General features: G+C 37.4%; 1 protein-coding gene across 3 annotated transcripts in view; it reads right to left on the bottom strand.

The window, feature by feature from the left end:
* The window catches only part of GKAP1 (G kinase anchoring protein 1), a 91,148-nt gene that overhangs the window by 24,303 nt on the left and 41,475 nt on the right, over positions 1-25,370 (bottom strand). For 2 of the 3 annotated variants that reach the window (XM_052644980.1, XM_052644979.1), the window contains exon 8: positions 3,204-3,356. The exons of the other annotated variant lie outside the window; for it this stretch is intronic. In XM_052644980.1, the coding sequence (XP_052500940.1) occupies positions 3,204-3,356 (153 nt within the window). The remainder of the gene's footprint in view (positions 1-3,203; positions 3,357-25,370) is intronic. 3 annotated transcript variants of the gene reach the window in all.

The raw sequence follows: 25,370 nt of genomic DNA on the forward strand, positions 1-25,370 counted from the left end.
ATTTCTGGTACACTAATACACAGTTTAAAATGATTTTACTGTTTGCAAAAAGGGTTTCCCTGAAAAAGGAGTGTGAGGAGGAGAGGAAGGAGGTAGATAAAAAAAGAGTATTTTTAAATGGCCTCAAATATTCCTTTTTCCCCCACTACACTCAATGACATGACAAAATACTCAACTTTTTTACTTATGAAAAATTTTACATGTGCCAAAGAATATATAAATTGACATGGCAAGTAAAAAGAAAAACAAACTAATATGCAGATTATATAAACATTACCAATATTTTGGCATCCCCCACATTTCTCTCCCCAATCGTATCCTTTTCCCCCATTGCTGAGACTATCCTCTATTATGAATTTGTGTTTGTCACTCTCTTCATTATTAATAGTCTTTTACAACATACAGATGTATCCCTGAACAATCAGTTAAACTTTCTATTTTTTGAAATTTATATAAACTGTATCAAACTTTTTATTTGGTAACTTGCTTATTTCGTTAAAGATTATGTTTTTGATATTCATTCATGTTGTTATGTATTGCTATAATTCATTCATTTCTTCCACTGACTTTGTTGTCACAAACAACTGAGCTTGAATCATTCTTCTTGAACATGTCTCCAGGGTTTAATCTAAGGCAGAATTTCTAGAACACACAGTCTACCCATCATCTTCAACTGTAAAAGTTAATGCCACATTGTTCTCCAAAATGGCTACACCAAGTGACAGTACTACTAGTAATCTGTTCTTGCTCTTCTACATCCTCACCATACTGCCTATCGTCTGATTCCCATCACTAGTCTTCACCTTCCTTCAGTTATTCCTAGGCACTGCAGTGAAATTAATATTACCATGTAGAACGTTGTCTTCTGCTCAAAAACTTTAAAAAATTCTTTTTTATCTCCTGACTAAATCATAAATCAGGCTTTTAAGTCCTCCACAATCCTTCCAAACCCACTGTGCCAAACTTAAACTACACTCCTCAATGAATCTTGTCTTAAACTGGTTTATACTTTATTGCCTCAATCCTTTTATTCATGGCATTCCAGCTTCTCCTCCCTCACCTCCGCATGTTCAAATTCTACTGTCCTTTAAATTCCAATTCAAAAATTATTTTCTCCTGAGAAAGCCATCTCTCATCTCTATTCCTATGAATTACCTTTTTTTGACTTTCCACTTTTCCTACCTTGTATAAAAACAATGATCTTTATTAAGCACATGCTGTGTACAAATGCTCTAATATTTTATACCATGATTGCTAACTTTCATAACAACAGTGCATGAAAGGCAGATAATTTCATTCCAATATAACAGAGCTGATAAGCTGCAGTGCTGTATTTTGTGTTATTAGGCTTCTTTGATTTCAGAGACTATATTCTCTTTCTACTACACTGACTGTCACTTTGACTTAAAAATATCATTAACATTGATTAATAATTTAACTTATGTGTAAATTTTGCTCTACAAAAGATGTGAAACACCTAATTACTTGCTCAAGTATATTAATATCATTCTTACAATGATCTGAGATGGCTTAAAGAATAAGATATAAACCACAAAGGGAAAAATCAAAATCAACGTAAAAAGAGGAAACAAATACACTACCTATAAATGATAACATGGTTGCTTGCACTGTACACAAAATTTTACAGTCAAGGCAACTCAGGAAAACACCAAATTTAATTTAGTGCTAGAAAGGACAAAGCTCACAAGTACCTGAGGGCAGGCAAGAATGTCCCATACTAAGCTGAAAATAAATTTTCATGTCATACAGTGTTTTTATAAAGCGATATTACTGGTGCATTGGAATAAAAAATTCTTAAGAGTCTGGCTCCATCTGTGTGTCCTATATAACAACACAGTTTAAGTGTTTAATTTGTTGAATGACTGAATTTATCAGAGGAAACAAAAAACTAACATCCACTGAAGACAGTAAAAGGATGGAAAACGGGCTTTTCAATGTGAAATAGCCACTGGAAGGAATTTATTAAAGTCAGAAAAAAATGAATCAAACCACCATTAAGTAGAAATGAGGATATGGCAAAAGTTACACAGCACTGATTTTCAGAAGAGAATATAAACGGGAAAGAGTATTGTCCAGCAATACCTGGTTAGACAGAAATTAAATTGTAATAGAGAAGGCAGACAGGACTGTGAAAGCAAATGCTGCATACTGAAATGAAGGGAATACAGAAAATCAAGGAAGTAAGGGAAAGCGTTCATGGAGACATGACTGAAATTATTTATTACAAGCTCTAGGCTGAGAAGATAGTTACTGATAGACTAGAGGGCAAAAGAAGGTAAAAAACAGACTCATAGTTTAAAAGGAAGTAAAATAGAAGACTGGTGGTTTATGGTGGGAAAAATAAATGCAAACTCAGAGGTCTCTATTTGATAATATCTTTTGGGTTTTTTTTCTGTATTTTTCCAAACAGTGTCTTAAAATGTGAGTACCATTCTTAGCTTGTGAGCCTTACAAAATCAGACTGCAGACCAACTATAGTTTGTAACCCCTGGTTTGCAGGACAAAATTCTAACTTCTTATTTTCACATCAAAAGACATTTATAACCTAATTCCAATTCATTTCTCTAATCATGTTATCCCACACTCACTTAAGTCTTTACTTCTTAGATGCATAATTTTTCAGTTTCCTGAATATTCAATCTAAAGGCTTTTCATTGCTCTGGGCCATTGCTCTTGCAGTTCCCTTAGGTTTTTCTCTATTTCTCAGTTTATACAGTTATTTGCATTCAAATCCATTGCAAATGTCACTTCTTTATATACCTTTCCCAATTACCCAAGGAGTGGTCTATTATCTTTTCTATTTAAAAACTTTTTTTTTTAATTGTTCCTCTCCCTCTTAAATCCTTCATCATGCTGAGTGATATTCTCTTTACAGTCTACTTCCTCCTATCCCCAACTACCCTGAGTGTCTAAGTCAAGGATGGTCTTAACCATCTTGATATTCCCACTCCCCGATACAGATGCCTAACAATACTGAGCACTATAGCACATGCTCAATAAATATTAACCAATTAATGAAGCACCTCACACTTTTTAATATAAATATCTATGTGTAATAATGACTAAGATAATACACTAAAACTACAGTTTTATACAATCATAATTGAATTCCACTGTTTACATTTTTAAAAAATGAAAAATAATTTCACTGTGATTTTAAGAGAATTTTCTATTTTACATGCCTGGTTGTGTTCATGAGCTGTGTAATTATCTGTTCCATTATATTCTGTAAGCTGTTCTCTTCTTTTTTCTCTAGTAAGAATTTTATGAACATCATCTTCCAGTCTATTGAAGAATCCTCCATCATGTGACAAAGTCTGAGAAGAACTCAATTCCTGTCAAAAATGAATTAAGATTCACTATCAATCAACACAAAAGTGCACACATTTAATAAACCTAGTTGGCCACTAGAAGCATGGAAAATGAAAGAAAAATTATAATTAAGAGACAAATCAACCATCTGATTCTTCTCTATCTTCAGGTGATAATCAGCAGAAACACATATGCAAATATCCTTTTCTTTACATTTTTTGAGTTGGGTAATTGCTTTATTTTTAAATTATTTTTATACATGTACCATACAATTTATCCATTTAATTAATTAGCACAATTATTTTTTAATATACTCATAAATAGAGTTGTACAGCCATAACCCACTCAAAAAGTTTCATCAGCCCAAAAAGAAACCCACAACTTACTAGCATCATCTCCCATTCTCTCCTAATTCCTGACCCCTGAGTTGTTCTCTAGGCAACACTGATCTACTTTCTGTCTGTATAGATTCGGCTATTCTGGATATCTGATATAAATGGAATCATATAGTATAAGGTCTTTTGTGACTGACTTCTTTCACTTAGCAAAATATTTTCAAGGTTCATCCATATTATAGCATCTATCAGCACTTCATTCCTTACTGCCAAATAATATCCCATTAATGGATAGACCATATTTTATTTCTCCATTCATCAGTTGATGGACATTTGAATTGTTCCTTCTTTTGGGTACTGTGAATATTGCTGCTATAAACATTCATGCAGGTTTTTGTGTGGACATGTTTTCAGATCTCTTATATATTCAGGTATATATCTGTAAGAAGATTTTCTGGGACGTATGGTAGCTCTGTGAAACCATTTGAAAAACTGCCAGATAGTTTTCCAAAGTGACTGTACTATTTTACAGCCTATCAGTGTACTAGTGTATGAGGGTTCTAACTTCACCACATTCTCACCAACACTTGTTATTATGCATCTCTTTATATTATAAAGACTCCAGTGAGTGTGAAGTGTGTGTGAATGAGATTCATTGTGGTTCTGAATTGTATTTCTCTGATGGCTAATTGTGCTAAGTATCTTTTCATGTGCTTACTGGACATTGGTATATCTTTTTGGAAAAATATTTATTCAGATATTTTGCCCAAGTTTTAATTGGGCTACTTTTTATTTCTGAGTTGCAGGAGATCTTTATATATTCTGAAAACAACATGACTTGCACATACTTTCTCCCATTCTGTGCCTTGTCTTTTCACATTCTTGATGTGAAAAGTATCCTTGGTATCACAGAAGTTTTACTTTTGACAAAGTCCAATTTATCCAAGAAATCACTGCCCAACTCAGGGTCACCAAGATTTACTTCTACATTTTCTTCTAAGAGCTTCTGCATGTAGCTACCTAGCATTATTTGTTAAGAAGATTATTATTTTCCCATTGAACTTGTCTTGACATTCTTGTTCAAAATTAATTCAACATAAATATTAAAGCTTCTTTCTAGACTCAACTTTACTCTGTCAACCTACATGTCTACCCTATGCCATACCACACTGCCTTAACTACTCTAGCCTTGTATTACTATTTGAAAACAATTTTTACATATATTTTACACATGAATGATAAAGAGATGATTTTATCACAATCTACTCAACTATGTAAAATTACAGATTTTATATGTTCTCTAAGAAAAGTATCATTTCCTTTCCTGTCATAAGACAGACTGAAGAAAATGCTCCTTTCTCTTATAGGTTTTCCCTATGTCTCACATTCTTGAGCTTTAACATTCCCTATTTTACCCATTTCAATTATATTTGTGAACAAATAACCCAACAGTTCAATGACTGTCCATCCTCTTCCTTTTACATTATCTTTTAGAAAGAGTTTGAAAGAAAAAAAAAAACTTAAGTATCAGTGCTTAATATATACAAATGATATTTAAAATGCTTGTAGGTGAAGGTGAAGGTGAAGTCTCTCAGTCGTGTCCGACTCTTTGCGACCCCATGGACTGTAGCCTACCAGGCTCCTCTGTCCAGGGGATTCTCCAGGCAAGAATACGGGAGTGGGTTGCCATTTCCTTCTCCAGGGGATCTTCCCAACCCAGGGATTGAATCCAGGTCTCCCACATTGGAGGCAGATGCTTTAACCTCTGAGCAACCAGGGAATACAAAATGCTTGTAGAGTACTTTATATTTCAAAACACTTACAGAAACATCCCTTTATTTGAATCTCATTAATATCATTAAGAAACTGATAGAGCAAGAATAATTTCCCCAGAAAATAATAATGGTCACAAGAAGTTTAACTTACCCACTAGTGATTCTCCTGCTAAGTGGTATAGACAGAACTCTAAATCTGCTTCATAAAATACTTCCAGTATATTCTGATAACGTTTCATTTTAAAGCAATGAATACAACAATGCTTAAAACACTGTTGAGCTTCCATGCGGGCTTCCCTAGCGGCTCAGATGGTGAAGCGTCTGTCTGCAATGCAGGAGACCCGGGTTTGATCCCTGGGCTGGGAAGACCCCCTGGAGAAGGAAATGGCAGCCCACTCCAGTATTCTTGCCTTTGTTGTTGTTGTTTAGTTGCTAAGTTGTGTCTAACTTTTTTGTGACCCCAAGGACTTTAGCATGCCAGGCTCCTCTGTCCATGGGATTTTCAGACAAGAATACTGGAGTGAGTTGCCATTTCCTACTTCAGGGGATCTTCCTGACCCAGGAATCGAACTGCCTCTCCCACACTGCAAGCAGATTCTTTACTGCTGAGCCACTGGGAAAGTCAGGTATAGCATAATGATGGTAACTAATCAGCCTCTGGATTTCACTACTTTAAAGACTGCAGCTCCAATCTTTTTGTCCTGTATTTTTTGATAGCTACTGATTAAGAAGAGGTGGCAAGAATACACAGAAGAACTGTACAAAAAAGGTTGTCACAACCCAGATAATCACGATGGTGTGATCACTCACCTAGAGCCAGACATCCTGGAACGTGAAGTCAAGTGGGCCTTAGAAAGCATCATTACGAATAAAGCTAGCGGAGGTGATGGAATTCCAGCTGAGCTACTTCAAATCCTGAAAGATGATGCTGTGAAAGTGCTGCACTCAGTATGCCAGCAAATTTGGAAAACTCAGCAGTGGCCACAGGTCTGGAAAAAGTCAGTTTTCTTTCCAATCCCAAAGAAAGGCCATGCCAAAGAATGCTCAAACTACCGCACAATTGCACTCATCTCATATGCTAGTAAAGTAACGCTCAAAATTCTCCAAGCCAGGCTTCAGCAATACGTGAACCGTGAACTTCCAGATGTTCAAGCTGGTTTTAGAAAAGGCAGAGGAACCAGAGATCAAACTGCCAACATCCACTGTATCATCAAAAAAGCTAGAGAGTCCAGAAAAACATCTATTTCTGCTTTATTGACCATGCCAAAGCCTTTGACTGTGTAGATCACAATAAACTGTGGAAAACTCTGAAAGAGATGGGCACACCAGACCCCTGACCTGCCTCTTGAGAAACCTATATGCAGGTCAGGAAGCAACAGTTAGAACTGGACATGAAACAACAGACTGGTTCCAAATAGGAAAAGGAGTACGTCAAGGCTGTATATTGTCACCCTGCTTGTTTAACTTATATGCAGAGTGAAAGTGAAAGTGAAGTCGCTCAGTCGTGTCTGACTCTTCGCGACCCCATGGACTGTAGCCCACCAGGCTCCTCTGTCCATGGGATTCTCCAGGCAAGAATACTGGAGTGGGCTGCCATTTCCTTCTCCAGGGGAATCTTCCCAACCCAGGGATCGAACCCAGGTCTCCCGCATTGCAGGCAGACGCTTTAACCTCTGAGCCACCAAGGAAGCAGTACATCATGAGAAATGCTGGGCTGGAAGAAGCACAAGCGGGAATCAAGATTGCCAGGAGAAATCTCAATAATCTCAGATATGCAGATGACACCACCCTTATGGCAGAAAGTGAAGAGGAACTAAAAAGCCTCTTGATGAAAGTGAAAGTGGAGAGTGAAAAAGTTGGCTTAAAGCTTAACATTCAGAAAACGAAGATCATGGCATCTGGTCCCATCACTTCATGGCAAATAGATGGGGAAACAGTGTCAGACTTTATTTTGGGAGGCTCAAAATCACTGCAGATGGTGATTGCAGCCATGAAATTAAAAGACGCTTACTCCTTGGAAGGAAATTTATGACCAATCTAGACAGCATATTAAAAAGCAGAGACATTACTTTGCCAACAAAGGTCTGTCTAGTCAAGGCTATGGTTTTTCCAGTAGTCATGCATGGATGTAAGAGTTGGACTGTGAGGAAAGCTGAATGCCAAAGAATTGATGCTTTTGAACTGTGGTGTTGGAAAAGACTCTTGCGAGTCCCTTTGACTGCAAGGAGATCCAACCAGTCCATTCTAAAGGAGATCATTCCTGGGTGTTCTTTGGAAGGACTGATGCTGAAGCTGAAATGCCAATACTTTGGCCACCTTATGCAAAGAGCTGACTCATTTGAAAAGACTCTGAGGCTGGGAGGGATTGGGGGCAGGAGGAGAAGGGGACAAGAGAGGATAAGATGGCTGGACTGCATCACCAACTTGATGCACATGAGTTTGGGTGAACTCCGGGAGTTGGTGATGGACAGGGAGGCCTGGTGTGCTGCGATTCATGGGGTCGCAGAGTCAGACATGACTGAGTGACTGAACTGAACTGAACTGAACCGAACCATTACCAGCATGCCTATCCCAAATTTTGTCCTTGATTTTTTTTTTTTTTAGTGAGGCATAAACTTTCTTTTCAGCCTAAGGACAGAAGTTCTCAAAAGACACCTTGATAGGAAACTATAGAAATGAAACAAAAATAAATAAACCACATACCACCCCACCTCTCACAACATGCACACCTCAAAAAAAAAAAAGACAAAAATGCAGCAAGTGTAAGAACACATATTCTTTAATAAGTCTAGCCAATTCAATTTCAATTTTCTGTCCAAATAATCAAAATTAGAACTTTTCATTTAATTTTATAAGCCCCCAATTATTAAACACTAACAGTAAGTCAGAAGAGAAAAAGACTGGCAAACACAAAATACGAAAACATCTATTCCAGCCACAAAAGATAACTAAGTTATGTATGTACGAGAAACAGAAAAAATAAGAGAATAACTGCCCTTAAGTTCAAAACCTCTGAAAAAGTTATTTTGGAGTAGAAACTGCATGATTTACCTCAGAATATGCAAATTTAAAAGTCATATTGTCAAAGTTACCCCTCCCCAACAAAGACTTACGAATAGGCTGGAATCCAGAAATTAAGGTTAAAAGCATAAACACTGGTAATTTCCACGAAATGTTTAGAATAGTTTCAGAGTGATATGACACAAGGATTTAGAATAAAATGAGACTGTTATATTTTGGTTTGTTTGTGATATACATATGGTAAAAGTAATTTCCTCCCTTTGGGGTCCTTCTCTTTCCCTTGAGCAATCAGCTGAAATTTAATTCTTTTGGTTAAAAGAAATTTTAGATGGAATCAAAAATGTAAAGGGATGTCAGACCCTTTAATGTGTATATACACATATAACACATCCCTGTATCTATACACATAAGTATATATACATATGTCTTCTGTCATCCACACTTACGATTGCCACACAGCCCACGAGGAGCCTCAGGTAGCTGCCCTCAGTGCTACCAGGTAACTCCAGTGACTCATCCACTGCAGCAGAGTAAGTCTTCTCTTTCCAGCAACATTTTCCTGGCAGAGTCAATTTCAATTTAACTAAAATTTTGAGCACCTATTCTGTGTCAAGAATATAATTAAAATGACAGTATGGTATTTGTTCAAGTATAGCTGTATAGATCACTGGAACAAAATTGACAGACAGGACATAAACCTTCACATTTATGGTTAATTTTTCATGAAAACATCAAGGTACTTCATTAAAGAAATAAAATTGTTTTAAACAAATGGTTCTAGGAAAACTGGATACAGACATGCAAAAACTGAATGTGAACTGTTCCCATTACACATAAAAATTAACTCAAAATTAGATCATGGAGAAGATTCTGTGAAGATGGCAGAGTAGGATGCACCAGAAACCTGAGTCCTCACATAGACAATAATAGCACTGGCAGAATCTGTCTGATTTTGAAACAACTATTTTGGAACTCTGAAGTCTGTTGAAGGCTTGCAAATTTCAGGGGAACACTTGGGTGGTATACTGCAGTAAAGTTTGGTCAATTTTATATCTCAGTACAGTAGCAACTACCCATCCACCACCCTTAGTGATGTGGCAGAGAGCTGTGTGCATATTCCTGGAGTAGCTTGGACACAACTTATGGGAGCCAGGGTGGGCAGAAAGGAACTTCTCCTCCAAATAATGGGGATCAGTACTCTGGTCACTAATTATTGTTTCTCATCACAGAGATGCAGACCAAGAGACGGACAGATAGGCAGCCATTGTTGCTGTACTTCCCCCTCATTGTTGTAAGACCCTCCCCCTCCAGCTGAAGTGACTTCCAGTGGATTTAAAAGGGTAGTCCTCTCCCCACACCCACTTCATTTTTTGCTTTTCCAATTTTGAGAACCAGACATTAAAAAACAAGCCACTAAAAAACAATTGCCTATAAGGGGAAAATTAGAAAGTGACTACAAATACCTAAGGAAAGGCTCATTAAATATCTAAGACATTAAGCTTACATGTTATGTTGTTCTGTGAAACAGACAGCTGATAACAACAACAAAAAAAAACCAAAATAGTAATAAGAAAACACCAATCCCCGGAAGGTGGAGAATCTGATTTCCAGAGTTATCACATTACTACACTCAAATGTTAGACTCAGTACTAGATTCATATTCCACAAAAAAATCACAAGGCATAAAAGAAACAGGAATGTATAAACCATTGAAAGGAAAAAAAAATTAATAGAAACTATTCCTGGAAAAGACTTATTTATGGCAGTTATATTCGACAAAGACTTTTAAGCAATATGTGAACAAAATGGAAATATAAATAGAGATTAAAAAACTTAAAAGATACCAAAAAGAAATTCTGGAGCTAAAAAGTACAATAGCTGAAACAACACATTCATTAGAGAGACTGAAAGGCAGAGATGTGCATGCAGAAGGAGGAATCAATAAACTTAAAGACAGGAAAACAGAAATTATCTAGGCTGAGAAACAGAAAGAAAAAGATTAAAGAAATGCAAACAGAGCCTAAGGGACCTGGGGGACACCATCAAGCAGGACAACAGACACATTGTAGGAGTCTTAGGAGGAGAAAAGTAAGAGGAAGTGCCAGACTATATGAGGAAATAGTAACTAAAAACTTCCCAAATCTGATGAAACATATGACTATAAACATCCAAGAAGCTTAAAGAACTCCAAGTAAGATAGATTCAAGAAAGACTTACAGCAAGCCACATTATAATAAATTTTCAAAAGACAATGACAAAGAGAAAATCATAAAAGCAGCGAGAAGAAGCAAGTCATCATATACAAGGATCCTCAATAAAATCATGAGCAGAAACTTCAAGGCCAGAAGATGATGGGCTGAAATATTAAAAATACTAAAGATTAAAGAAAACTTTCAACCAAGAATCTAAAATCAAGACATTCCCAGAAAAACAAAATCCAAAGGAGTTAGTGACCACCAGACCTGCCACAAGTACTCAAGATAGTGCTGGGAAGGTATAAAGAACATTAGACAGTAACTCAACACCACATGGGGAAACAAACATTATAATAAATGGGTAATTATAAAAGCCAGTATTACTGTAACAATGACATGTGACTATACTTTTTGTTTTCTACATGATTTAAGAGACTAATATGTTTAAAAAAAACAAAAACAAACAAACAAACAAAATTATGAAGAAAACTAGAACCTATCAGGAAAGATTTTCTACAACTAAAGACCTAAAAGAAAAAAAACAATGAGATGAGTGGAAGGGGTGGACTTGTGATATAGTCAAATCCCAAACTCCCCAGGTGTGTGACCCACAAATTGGAGAGTAATTATATTTCAGAGGTTCTCCCAGAGGAATGAGAGTTCTGAGCCCCAAGTCAGGCGCCTTAACCCACAGGTGCAGATGAGCCCCCAGAACATTTGGCTTTGAAGGTTAGTGAGGCTTACTTAACTGCAGGAGCCCCACAGGACTGGGGGAAATAGAGATCTCTCTTAAAGGCTGAACACAAAACCTCACACACACCAAGGCCAAGGGAAAAAGCAGTAATTTGATAGAAACCTGAACTATTCTATCTGCTCATCTCAGAGAGTTTCCTGCAAAGGTGAGGGGTGGTTGTGGTTCACCCTGGGGACACACACTGGTGACAGACATACTGGGGAATATTCAGTGATGTGAATACTGCTGATGTGGTAGCTGACATCTGGGCTCACTAGCTCCAAGACCTCACCTGCAGGCTACAGTGTTGAGATGCTTCATGCCCAACAACTGAGTGGGGACACAGTCTCCTGTGGCCAGGCCCTCAGGAAAAAAAAAAGTGGGGAGTGGGGAAAAAGCCTTTTGAACTCAAGTGGAAAAAAACTGAGATTTCTGGTTTGATCTCTGTGTAAAAGTTAACTTGTAAATGAATTATTTTAGTTGATTTGAAAGTAAGTGAAAGTGAAGTCGCTCAGTCATGTCCGACTCTTAGCGACCCCATGGACTGCAGCCTACCAGGCTCCTCCGTCCATGGGATTTTCCAGGCAAGAGTACTGGAGTGGGGTGCCATTGTCTTCTCCAATAGACTGGATGCTGCTGCTGCTAAGTAGCTTCAGTCATGTCGGACTCTGTGCAACCCCATAGGTGGCAGCCCACCAGGCTCCTCCGTCCCCGGGATTCTCCAGGCAAGAACACTGGAGTGGGTTGCCATTTCCTTCTCTAAGGCATAAAAGTGAAAAGTTAAAGTGAAGTTGCTCAGTCGTGTCCGACTCCTAGCAACCCAATGGACTGCAGCCTACCAGGCTCCTCCATCCATAGGATTTTCCAGGCAAGAGTACTGGAGTAGGTTGCCATTGCCTTCTCCGTGATTTGAAAGTAAGAGCTTACAAATTAAATCTAAATATATAAAAAACTGGCCAAGATAAATTTTAGGATCCATGATCTGGGAAATATTCAGTACTGTTACTGAAGGTGGCTTAAGCTTGTTGGTTTGATTAATATAGATATGTCTAGGCTTATCAATGTTAAGTATAATATTCCTGTTGTACCTAGGTTTGTGTGTGTGATAGCTCTTTAGTCATGTCAGAGTCTTTGTGACTCCATGGACTGTAGCCCACCAAGCTCCTCTGTGCATGGAATTCTCCAGGCAAGAATAATGGAGTGGCTTGCCATTCCCTTCTCCAGGGGATCGTCCCAACCCAGGGGTCAAACCTGGGTCTCCTGCACTGCAGGCAGGTTCTTTACCATCTGAGCCACCAGGGAAGCCCTGTACCTAGGTTTACTAGAGGTCAAATAAGACCTTATTCTCTGTTACAAATTTGTTGACAAGAAAACTAACTCAATGTGGAAAAAGTTTTAAGGAAACAAAATACAAATGAGATAAAGAGCTTTAGGTGAACTTTCAGAAATGACTATATTTTAGGGTCTCTCCAGATATTCAACAACTTGAAAGTTAAAACTGTGCTAAAATAAATTAGGTGGTAAATTTAGTTGAGTAAATGAACTTTAAAAGTAAGCTGGTATAAAACTTAAATTTGGCTTTTCTGTTAAAAAAGAGACAAGTTTTCTGAAGATGTTAAATTGCCTTCGATAACTGATTTTCAAGTTTCTTTACCTCTTAAATGATCTGTTCTACATTTGCCCTTGAAGTATTTGTTACTTTGGCTAAGTAACTACTGTTTCACAGTGACTTATGGTCCTTTCTGAGTGTCTTAAATCTCTTTGATATTTATTGACAAAACTTCCTAAATCAAATTCTAATGAAGCACTTTTGACCAGTAGCTAACTTTGGGATGCTTTAGGAGGCTTCTCAAACATCCTAGAGAGAGAGATTGAACTAATAAGGTTCATCTGGTATGCTGAATTGCATGGGAGATATTGTTGAATAAGTAATAAATCTCCTTAGGTTATACAGTATGGTAAATGTTACTAATATAGATATCCCAGAAATAAAATGGAGTGCCTAAAATTCTGATAAATGTTATCAGTTATCTTAAAGTGTTGTCACAGCCATAACCGAGTTCCTTTGTTAACTGCACTGTAATCAGATTTTAAAAGTACCTTTTTAAGTCTTTTACTGTTACAGACAGTTATGGTTTTATTCTGATGCTTTTGCAAAAATGCTTCCTCTTCAACAAGATTTATAGAAAGGACTTTTGGATAAATACAAGTTTCTTATTTTCAGACCATAATGCTGAACTAGGTAAGAAATGAAGGATTCTAATGAGAAGCCTGATGGCTTTACCAAGATTAACAAAAGGACTGAAAGAACTGGTGAATATGCTTATAACTTACATGGTTTCTATCTGAAAAACTACTGCTTTGAGCCTGTGTCTTCCAGGTGTAAGAAAACCTTTCCCCTCAAACTAATGAGTAATTATTTACAGTAATTTGGTAAATTATACTTTTGTAGGCAAAGCTGAAACATTTACTTTTTCTATCTGATCCCTCCAAAGAGTGGAAATTCTCATGTTTCCAGTACCTTTATCAGATAATTTAGGAAGGCTATGTCACTAACAGATAACAGAAATCTCTCAAGAAATTCTGGAGACCTTAACAAGGGAAGAATTCACGTAGATCTGTTAGGTGAAATTTGTGATAAGCTTTTTGCATGATTCTCCTAGCCCTGAGAAGTTCAGTCCAAAACTCCTCATAAAAGTTTCAGCAAAGCTAAAAAGTCTAAGATCAATTATGGTTATTGTCAGGCCAAGTTTATTGTAACCAGACTTATTCTGTGAAGAAACTAGTCTTAATTTGGTTATATTTGGTAAAAATGAGGGTAATTTTGGGAAGAAAAGATGTTTCGATGAATATTAAATGCTGGTTTGTTAATAGAAAGTGAAAGTCGCTCAGTCGAGTCCAACTCTTTGCGACCCATGGACTATACAGCCCATGGAATTCTCCAGGCCCAAACACTGGACTGGGTAGCCTTTCCCTTCTACAGGGGGTCTTCCCAACCCAGGGATTGATCCCAGGTCTCCCACACTACAGACAGATTCTTTACCAGCTAAGCCACAAGGGAAGCCCAAGAATACTGGAGTGTGTAGCCTATTCCTTCTTCAGGGCATCTTCCTGCCCCAGGAATTGAACCTGGGTCTCCTGCATTGCAGGCAGATGATTCTTTACCAAATGAGCTATCAGGGAAGACCTTGTTAATGGAGGTCTATATCTACAAGACTCATTTCCTGAATAGTTCTTTGCTGTTATGTTAATGTAAAATTTAACTGAATTTTAAGGACACTAAGTTTCTTGGGGCTTCCCTCACAGCTCCCAATATGGTCAAATTTATAACTATGATGGGCCCTTGTGAACTACAAATTGGCACTTGCCAAGGGCATTTGCCATCTGCCTCTGCAGAGTTTGAACCCTGTGCTGCTGTAGCTGTTGACCTCTGACATGCCCTGAGAGGAATTCAGGGTGGAGAGTGAGGCACTCTGTGCTCCAGGGAAACTGGTGGAGCAGGGTTTTAGACAGATATTTTCAGGAACTGATTTCATGATCCCAATCCTTGCATCTCCTCCTATCTAGAAAGCACTAAATTCCTTCAAGATGACATCAGCTCCTTGCGACTAGCAGAAAACCTTTTGTAAAATAAGTACCTGATTGCACTGAACTCCCTTTTCACCACAATCTTATATGTTGACCTTCCTCCACTTCCTCTCTGAAGCAGTTTCTCAGAGCTATCTGAGGTGCTGTCTCCCAGACTACAGTCATTTTCCCTGGAAGAAAACTTAACTCACAATGCCCACATTGTGCATCTTTTTTCGTCAACAGAGGGAAACTATGAAGATTAGCACAAAGTAGAGAAAAGAAAAATAGAGAAGAAAAAAAATTAATGAAACCAAGAGTTGGTTCTTCAAAAAAACTTTTAAAATTGACAAATCTTCAGCTAGATGGGGCTTAGAAAGAAAAGAGAGAAGACTCAAATTACTAAAATCAGAAATAAAAATGGGGACATTACTACTCATTACACAGAAATGATTATAAGAGAGTATTATGAACACATATATGTGAAATAAACTGGATAACCTAGATGAAGCGGAAAAATTCCTAGACACACAAAACCTTTCAAGACTAAATCACAAACAACAGAAATTGGAACAGACCTATAACTATTACAGTAAAGAGCCTGAATCAGTAATCAAAAATCTCCCAGCAAAGAAAAGCCCTGAACAAGATGGTGTCACTGGTGATTCTACCATTTAAAAAACTAAATCAGGAGTGGAATGGGGGGAGGGAGGGGATCAAGAGAAAGGGGATATATATCCATATATATATATATACATATAAAAAATAATGACTGATTCACACTGTTGTACAGCAGAAACCAACGCAACATTGTAAGGCAATTTTCTACCAATTAAAAGAGAAAAAGAAAAATAAGAACTAAACCAATCCTCAAAATTTTCCCAAAAATCTGAAGATAACACTTCCTAAATCATTTCATGAGGCCAGCATAACCTTGATATTGAAGTTAGATAAAGACACTACATGAAAAGAAAACTACAGACTAATATCCCTTATGAAACATCAAGCAAAAATCCTCAACAAAATATCAGGAAACAGGATTCAGCAGTATCCCATATACTGCTTGAATACAAGAATACAAGTCAACCCACAGAATGGGGGAAAATGTCTTCAAATCATGTATCTGATAAGTGATTAATATCCAGAATATACAGAGAACTTCTAAAACTCAGTGACAACAACCAAACAACTAAATTTTAAAAATGGACAAATGACTACAACAGACAGTTTCCCAAAGAAGATAAATGAATGGCCAATAAGCACATGAAAAGATCCTCAACATCACTTCATTAGGGAAGTGCAAATCAAAATTACAATGAGATACTACCTCAGACCCATTAGGATGGGTACTGCCAGAAAAAAATAAGACAAGTGTTCGCAATGAAGTGGAGAAACTGGAACCCTTGCACACTGTTGGTGGTATCGCTGCTGTACAAAAGCAGTAAGTACCTCAAAAAATTAAAAAGAATTACCATAAGATCCAGAAATTCTACTTCAGGGCATATTCCCAAAGACTGAAGGCAGAGTATCAAAGAGGTATTTGTACAGCCATGTTCACAGCAGCATTATTGCCAACAGCTAAAACATGGAAGCAACCCAAGTGACTGGCACCAAGTGAATAAACAAAATGTGGTATGTACATAAACTGGACTATTAACCTTAAAAACAAAGTAAATTCTGCAATATGCTATAACACAGATGAAAACTTGAGGATATTGCAGTAAGTGAAATAAGTCAGTCACAATAAGACAAATATTTATGTATGATTCCACTTCTATTGGCTACATAGAGCAGTCAAAGTCAGAAAGTAGAATGGTAGCTGCCAGTGTTGGCGAGGGAAAATGAGGAGTTGTTATTTAATAGGTACAGATTTTAAGTTTTTTAAGATGAATAGAGCTATGGGGATGAATGGTGGTGATGGGCACACAACAACAAGAACATAAGATCACTAAACTGTATACTTTAAAATGGCTAAAATGGTAAATTTTATGTGCATTTTACTACAATGAAAAAAATGGATCATAGACTTTCAAGGAAGAATCAAAACCATAAAATAAATCATTGTGGCCTTGGCTTAGGTAAAGAGTTATTAAATGAACACCAAAAGCATGACTTAGAAAAAATCAATAAACTAGACTGCAATATTCTCTGTTTTTCAAAAGAATGTTAAGAACATAAGGCAAGTCATGGTCTAGAAGAGAACATTTGCAGTCATATATTTAATAAAGGTTCTGCAACAAGAATATCTCAAGGAACTTTCAGTTCAGTCACTCAGTCGTGTCCGACTCTTTGTGACCCCATGAATCGCAGCACGCCAGGCCTCCCTGTCCATCACCAACTCCCGGAGTTCACTCAGACTCGTGTTCATCGAGTCAGTGATGCCATTCAGCCATCTCACCCTCTGTGGTCCCCTTCTCCTCCTGCCCCCAATCCCTCCCAGCATTAGAGTCTTTTCCAATGAGTCAACTCTTCACATGAGGTGGCCAAAATACTGGAGTTTCAGCTTTAGCATCATTCCTTCCAAAGAAATCCCAGGGCTGATTCCCTTCAGAATGGACTGGTTGGATCTCCCTGCAGTCAAAGGGACTCTCAGAGTCTTCTCCAACACCACAGTTCAAAAGCATCAATTCTTCGGCACTCAGCCTTCTTCACAGTCCAACTCTCACATCCATACATGACCACAGGAAAAACCATAGCCTTGACTAGACGGACCTAGATGCTATCTAGGTTGGTCATAACTTTTCTTCCAAGGAGTAAGCATCTTTTAATTTCATGGCTGCAGTCACCATCTGCAGTGATTTTGGAGCCCAAAAAATTAAAGTCTGGCACTGTTTCCCCATCTATTTGCCATGAAGTGATGGGACTGGATGCCATGAAGTGATGGGACTGGATGCCATGATCTTCATTTTCTGAATGCTGGGCTTTAAGCCAACTTTTTCACTCTCCACTTTCACTTTTATCAAAAGGCTTTTTAGTTCCTCTTCACTTTCTGCCATAAGGGTGGTGTCATCTGCATATCTGAGGTTATTGAGATTTCTCCCAGCAATCTTGATTCCAGCTTGTGCTTTTTCCAGCCCAGCGTTTCTCATGACGTACTCTGCATATAAGTTAAACAAGCAGGGTGACAATATACAGCCTTGACGTACTCCTTTACCTATTTGAAACCAGTCTGTTGTTCCATATCCAGTTCTAACTGTTGCTTCCTGACCTGCACAGATTTCTCAAGAGGCAGGTCAGGTGGTCTGGTATTCCCATCTCTTCAAGAATTTTCCAGTTTATTGTGATCCACACAGTCAAAGTCTTTGGCATAGTCAATAAAGCAGAAATAGATGTTTTTCTGAACTCTCTTGCTTTTTCCATGATGCAGCGGATGTTAGCAATTTGATCTCTGGTTCCTCTGCCTTTTCTAAAACCAACTTGAACATCAGGAAGTTCACGGTTCATGTATTGTTGAAGCCTGGCTTGGAGAATTTTGAGCGTTACTTTACTAGCATGTGAGATGAGTGCAATTGTGCAGTAGTTTGAGCATTTTTGGCATTGCCTTTCTTTGGGATTGGAAAGAAAACTGACCTTTTCCAGACCTGTGGCCACTGCTGAGTTTTCCAAATTTGCTGGCATACTGAGTGCAGCACTTTCACAGCATCATCTTTCAGGATTTGAAATAGCTCAATAGGAATTCCATCACCTCCACTAGCTTTGCTCGTAGTCATGCTTTCTAAGGCCTTTCTAAAGGAACTTTAGAAAACAATAAGAAGACAACACACTTTAAAATGAGCAGAAGATATGAATAAATATTTCCTCAAATAAGATGCAAGAATAGCTGATGAGTAAATAAAAAGACGTTCAAAATCACTAGTCATTAGGGAAATGCAAGTTAAAATTATACAGCCACTCATATAGCCACTGGCTATAATCAAAACAAGAGACAATATCAAGTGTTGGCAGGGATGTGGAGAAACTGGGACCCTCTTATGTTGCTGGTGGGAATGATAAACAGTACAGTCACTTTGGAAAACAGCTTATTTCCATACAACCCAGCAATTTCACTCCTAAGTATCCACCTAAGAGAAATGAAAACACCTCCACACAAAGACATGCATCAAATGTTCATAGCAAATGTCCATCAACTAGGGAATAAACAACATGTATGCAATGGACTGCTACTCAACAATAAAGTAAGATGAATTACTGACACATACTACAACATAGAAAAACCTCAAAAACATTATGCTAGGGACTTCCCTGGCAGTTCAGTGTTTTAAGACTTTAGGTTTCCAATACAGAGGATGTGAGATGAATCCCTAATTGGGGAATTAAGATCCCACATGCCATGTGGCACAGTCTAGCAAACAAACAAAATAAACATTTTGCTAAGTGAAAGAAGTCAGATGTAAAAGAATACATATTATGAGTCCATTCACATTGTGTGTGTGTGTGTGGTGCACACATGCATGCATGCACTCAGTTGTGTCTGACTCTTTTTGCAACCCCATGGACTGTAGCAGGCTCCTCTGTCCATGGGATTTCCCAGGCAAGAATACTAGAGTGGGCTGCCATTTCCTTCTCCAGGGGATCTTCCCGACCCAGGCATCGAACCCACATCTCTTTTGTCTCCTGCATTGGCTGGTAGATTATTTAACTAGCGCCACCTGGGAGCCATTCACATCAGATTACCAGAAAATGCAAATCTATAGGAACACAAAGCAGATCAGAATTTGCCAGGGGCTGAAGATGGAGTTGAGATTGACTACAAATGGATATAAGGGAACTTTGGGGGATGACAGAAATGTCTTAGATTTAAACTATGGTTATGGTTGCATAGTTCTTTAAATTTATTATAAATTATTATATTATATCCTTAAAATAGGTGAATGTTACACTATGTAAATTATAACTGAATAAAGCTTTTTTAAAAAAAGGACACCCATGATTCTACTATTTTACTTAAAAAACTAGACTACTACATATACTATGTGCCCTCCACAAGAGTAACAAATTTAGTGTTTATCATTTTCATCTTTTACTTTTATAGATGCATCAGAAAACAATATATTTTCATTTTGCTTGTTTTACTTTTTATTATGAAAAATTTCACCTGTATACTCTACAACTACTTTAACAGTCATTATAATTTCTTAACAATTTATCCCATCCCCTTTTTCACTTAGCTATTTTATAGTATTAACATGACATTTCATCTCAAACTTCACATGGAGTAAGCTATAAAAAAATAAATTTTATAATTTAACTATAACATCATCACACCTAACAAAACATTATAATACCTACTCATATTTAAATTTCTTCAATTGTACAAAACTGTCTTTTACTGATCATTTCTCACATCTCCTTTAATCCAGAACATCCCCTCCCCACACTCCACCCTTCCTTCTCCATAACACTTTTGCTGAAGAGACCAGGCCAACTGTCCTACAAAGTGTCCATCTTCTAGATTTGCCTCATTGATTCCATTAGGTATAATTTAACTTGTGCTTCTAATCCCTATTTATCCTGTAAAATGGAAGTCAGACCTTAGTGAAAGCTGCTCAGTCGTGTCTGACTCTTTGCGACCCCATAAACTATACAGTCCATGGATTGTCCTCCATGAAAGTCCTTCTCCAGCGGATCTTCCCAGCGCAGGAATCGAATCAGGGTCTCCAGCATTGCAGGCAGATTCTTTACCAACTGAGCTATCAGGAAAGCCCAAAAAACCTTAAGACCTGATCTATATGTAGCTTAAACATTTTTGGAAAGCGAATTCAGTTTTGCTTGATTTTATGTTTTTAAAAATTGGTATCACTTTGATATGGTTCTAAGATTTTTTCACCTAACATTCCCTTTTGGATTCATCTATTTTGTTGCCTGGATTTATACACTAATTTTCACTACTGCATAAACCATTGTGTGATTATAATTAAAATTTATCCATTCCACTGAATATTTACATTTAGATTTTTCTGTTTTTGGCTGGGCTGTTACACATTTATAAACATTCAAGCACAGTTTACAGGATACATGGGGAAGTTTCTCTAGGCACATACATCTGTATGAGAACTGACAGGTCCTATCAGGGATCAGCAAACTACAGCCCAAAAGGGGCCTATTGCAGTTTTCTGTAAATAAAATGTTACTGGAACACATCCATGCTCATTTATGTATTGCCTATGGCTGTTTTTATATTATAGTGGCACAGCTCAGTACTTGTGAAAGAGATTTTGATGTATCCCTAAAATATCTGCTGCCTATTCCTTTACAGAAGTTTATTGACTCCTGGGTTATAATCTATTTCCAAGAACACCAAACTTATGCAAAATATTTGTACTAATTTACATTTCCACCAATGTAAACCAATCCATAACTCCTTTGACTTATAACCTCTGAATCTTGGTATTTCCAAACTTCATAATTTTTGCCTATGTATTGAGTGGGGAAAAAAAGTTCTCAGTGTGGTCGTCATTTGCATTTCTCCCAACAGTAGCAAAGTTGGATATTTTTTCATGTTTTTTGCTATTAATATTTCCCTGTTTTGTAAAATGTTTGATGTCTCTTATCTATTTTTAAAACTTTTTATCCTATGAGCCAGTAAAAAAATAAGACAATCTCTTTTTTTAACCATGTGATAGTTCTTTATGTATGTGGACACTAATTGTCTATCAGTTCTATGTATTGAAAATAGCTTCTCTGAATTTGTACCTTGTCTTTTAAAATTCTGTTTAGTATTTCTGTGGAAAACAGGTTACTTGTTTTGAGCAGCATCCAATTTATCAACCTTCCATTTTATAGTGTTTTTGATAAGTTTTTCCCTATCCCTCAGTGAGAAATATATTCTCCTGTATTTTATAGTTCTAAGGGTGGTATAATTTCTTTCATATATAACTATTTAATCTATGTGGAATAGATTTTAATGTATGATGGAAGGCAGAAATCCAATTTTATTTTCTTAATATGACTAACAACTGCCCCTCACTCTTCCATATATAAGACATTATGATGTGATGACCACACTGCAGTATTAGCACAGGAATAAATGGACCAGGAATAAATGGACCACAGGAATAAATGGATGAGAATACAGATATACCCTGATTTATTATGCTCTGCTTTACTGTGCTTCACAGTTACTGAGTTTTTTACAAACTGAAGGTTTACAGCAATCCTATGTTGTCATATGATTAGCATTTTCTATCAATAAAGTATTTTAACTACTATATGAACATTTTAAAGGACGTAACACTATTGTACACTTAACAGACTACAGTATATTGTAAACATAACATATGCACTGGGAAACTAAAAATTTGTGTGACTCATTCTACTGCTGTATTTGCTTTATTGCGGTGGTCTAGAACTGAACCTAGGGTATCTGAAATATCTCCTAGGATATTCCTGTAGTTTTCAGTGTACACCAGTTTTCAGTGTTCACCTCCTTGGTTAAATTTATTTCTAGGTATTTTATTTTTCTGATACAACTGCAAATGGGATTGTTTTCCTAATTGTTCTTTCTGATAGTTCACTGTCAGTACACAGAAATGAGAGATTTCTGTATACTGGTTTTGTACTCTGCAAAGTTCACTTATTAGTTATAATTATAGTTTTTTTGTAAGTCTTTATAGTTTTCTATGTTAGAACTGACCTTTGAACAATCAAGAGTCTGAACCATGTGGGTCCACTTATATACAGATTTTTTCAATAGTAGATACTATAGTACTGTACTAGCTATGGTTGGCTGAATCCATGAATGCAAAACTTCAAACACAGAGGAACCTCTAATACAGAGGAACTGGCTATACAGATAGCCAACTATAAATTACACATGGATTTTTGACTACATGGAGGGTTGGCACCCCTGACCCCTGCACTAGTCAAGGGTCAAATGCAAATAGAGTAATCTGTAAACAGTGATAGTTTTACTAATTCCTTTCCGATTTGGATGCCTTTTATTTCTTCTTGACTAATTAAATGCCCTGATCAGGATTTCCAATACTATGTTGGACCAAACTGTTTGTAACAGATTACCTCTTCATAAGCAGTGTACTATTCCTTATTCTTGGCGGCTTCTCAAGTGGCACCAGTGGTAAAGAACCTGCCTGCCAAGAGACACGGGTTCAATTCCTAGGTCACAAAGATCCTCTGGAGGAGGGCATGGCAACCCACTCCAGTATTCTTGCTTAGAAAATCCCATGGACAGAAGAGCCTGGAGGGTCACAGTCCATATGGTTGCAGAGTCAGACATGACTGAAATGACTTAGCACACACGTTCATATTCTACATCCTCAGCAACACTTCAAATCTTCAGATTCTGATTTCTGCCAACACAGAAGGTAAATACTATTCTCACTGTGGTTTTAATTTGTATGTCCCTGATTAGGAAAGAGGCTGGACATCTTTTTGTATGTTTTAAGCAAAAGTAAATATGCTCTTTCATGAGTACTTGTTTTTCCATCCATTCTTCAATTGAGTTTTTCGGAAAAAATATATCCCTACTCTGAAGACCATTATTTCATTCTTCTAATATACTTCAATGGGAAAAAGTCCTTGATTCAGTGTACACACTTACAGTTAGTAGGTTTTGTGTTTTTCTTACCCTAAAATAATGAACATATTATTCCTGCATTTGCACCTGAATTATTTGGAACATTGCCTTTGACATTTAGGCCTCTGATCCACTGTGGATGAATTTTTGTGTATGATGTGAAGTAATGTTGAGTTTTAAGCCAAAAGAGCTATGGTTTTTCAAGTAGTCATGTATGGATGTGAGAACTGGACTATAAAGAAAGCTGAACGCTGAAGAACTGATGCTTTTGAATTGTGGTGTTGGAGAAGACTTGAGAGTCCCTTGGACTGCAAGGAGATCCAACCATTCCATCCTAAAGGAAATCAGTCCTGAATATTCATTGGAAGGACTGATGCTGAAGCTGAAACTCGAGTACTTTGGCCACCTGATGCAAAGAACTGACTGATTTGAAAAGAGCCTGATGCTGGGAAAGACTGAAGGCAGGAGGAGAAGGGGATGACAGAGGATGAGATGGTTGGATGGCATCACCAACTCAATGGACATGAGTTTGAGTATACTCTGGGCATTGATGATGGACAGGGAAGCCTGGCGTGCTGCAGTCCATGGGGTTGCAAAAAGTCCAACAGGACTGAGCGACCGAACTGAACTGATGTGAGTCATAATCCCATCTTTCCCCCCACCCCGCCCCATATATTCGGTTGGTCTCCAAACCCCCACTTATTCTAAAAAGTAAATCCTTTTTCCAGTAATATTCACATCACTTTGCTACAATCAAGGGACATACATGGCTATTCTGTTTATGGGCCATTTTGTTCTAAAGGTCTATTTGTCTATCACTATGCCAAATCCAGGTTTCCCTGGTGGCTCAGATGGTAAAGAGTCTGCCTGCAGTGCGAGAGACCTGGGTTTGATCCCTGGGTTGGGAAGATCCCCTGGAGAAGGAAATGGCAACCCACTCCAGTACTCTTGCCGGGAAAATTCCATGGACTAGGAGGCTCCTCAAGAGTCTGGCAGGCTACAGTCCATGGGGTCGCAAAGAGTCGGACATGACAGAGTGACTTTACTTACTTACTTTACTATGTCTAATCCTTACTGTATTAGTTTTTTAAAAAATCTTGGATATCTGATTTTTCAAATCTGCCTATCTTTTTCTTCCTCAAGAGCATTTTGGCTATTTTTGGTTCTTTGCACTTGCACATTAATTTTAGAAGTGATTTCATTTTTAGTTTAACAACTAAGCTGTGATTTTGATTGAGATTACATTGATTTTACATATTAATTTGAGGAAAAGTGACCCCTTTATAGTAAGTAAGCCAATCCATGAACACAGTGTCTCCTATAGTTTTCCCAATATAGGTTTTATATATCATTAGATTTATAAGAATTATTACAACTTATTATTTTAAAAAGCATTTTGCTTTTAATTACACTTCCTGATTTTGTTGGCATAGAGGAATACAAACAAAAATTGAAAATGTTTCTTCATTTAAAGTTTAGTTCAAGAGTGCATTGTACTAACAGCAGTGATCAAGAGACAGTAATACAAGAGGCAGTGAGCAAGACCATCCTTAAGAAATGCAAAAGGTAAAATGTTGTCTGAGGAGGCCTTTCAAATAGCTGAGAAAAGAAGTTAAAGGCAAGAAGAAAAGGAAAGATATTCCCATTTGAATGTACAGTTCCAAAGAAGAGCAAGGAGAGATAAGAAAGCCTTCCTCAGTGATCAATGTAAAGAAATAGAGGACAACAGAATGGGAAAGACTAGAGATCTCTTCAAGAAAATTACAGATACCAAGGGAACATTTCATGCAATGATGGGCACAATAAAGGACAGAAATGGCATGGACCTAACAGAAACAGAAGATATTAAGAAGAGGTAGCAAGAATACACAGAACTAT

The sequence above is a fragment of the Budorcas taxicolor genome, chromosome 8 (assembly GCF_023091745.1).
Source record: "Budorcas taxicolor isolate Tak-1 chromosome 8, Takin1.1, whole genome shotgun sequence".
In the NCBI taxonomy this organism is placed as follows: domain Eukaryota; kingdom Metazoa; phylum Chordata; class Mammalia; order Artiodactyla; family Bovidae; genus Budorcas; species Budorcas taxicolor.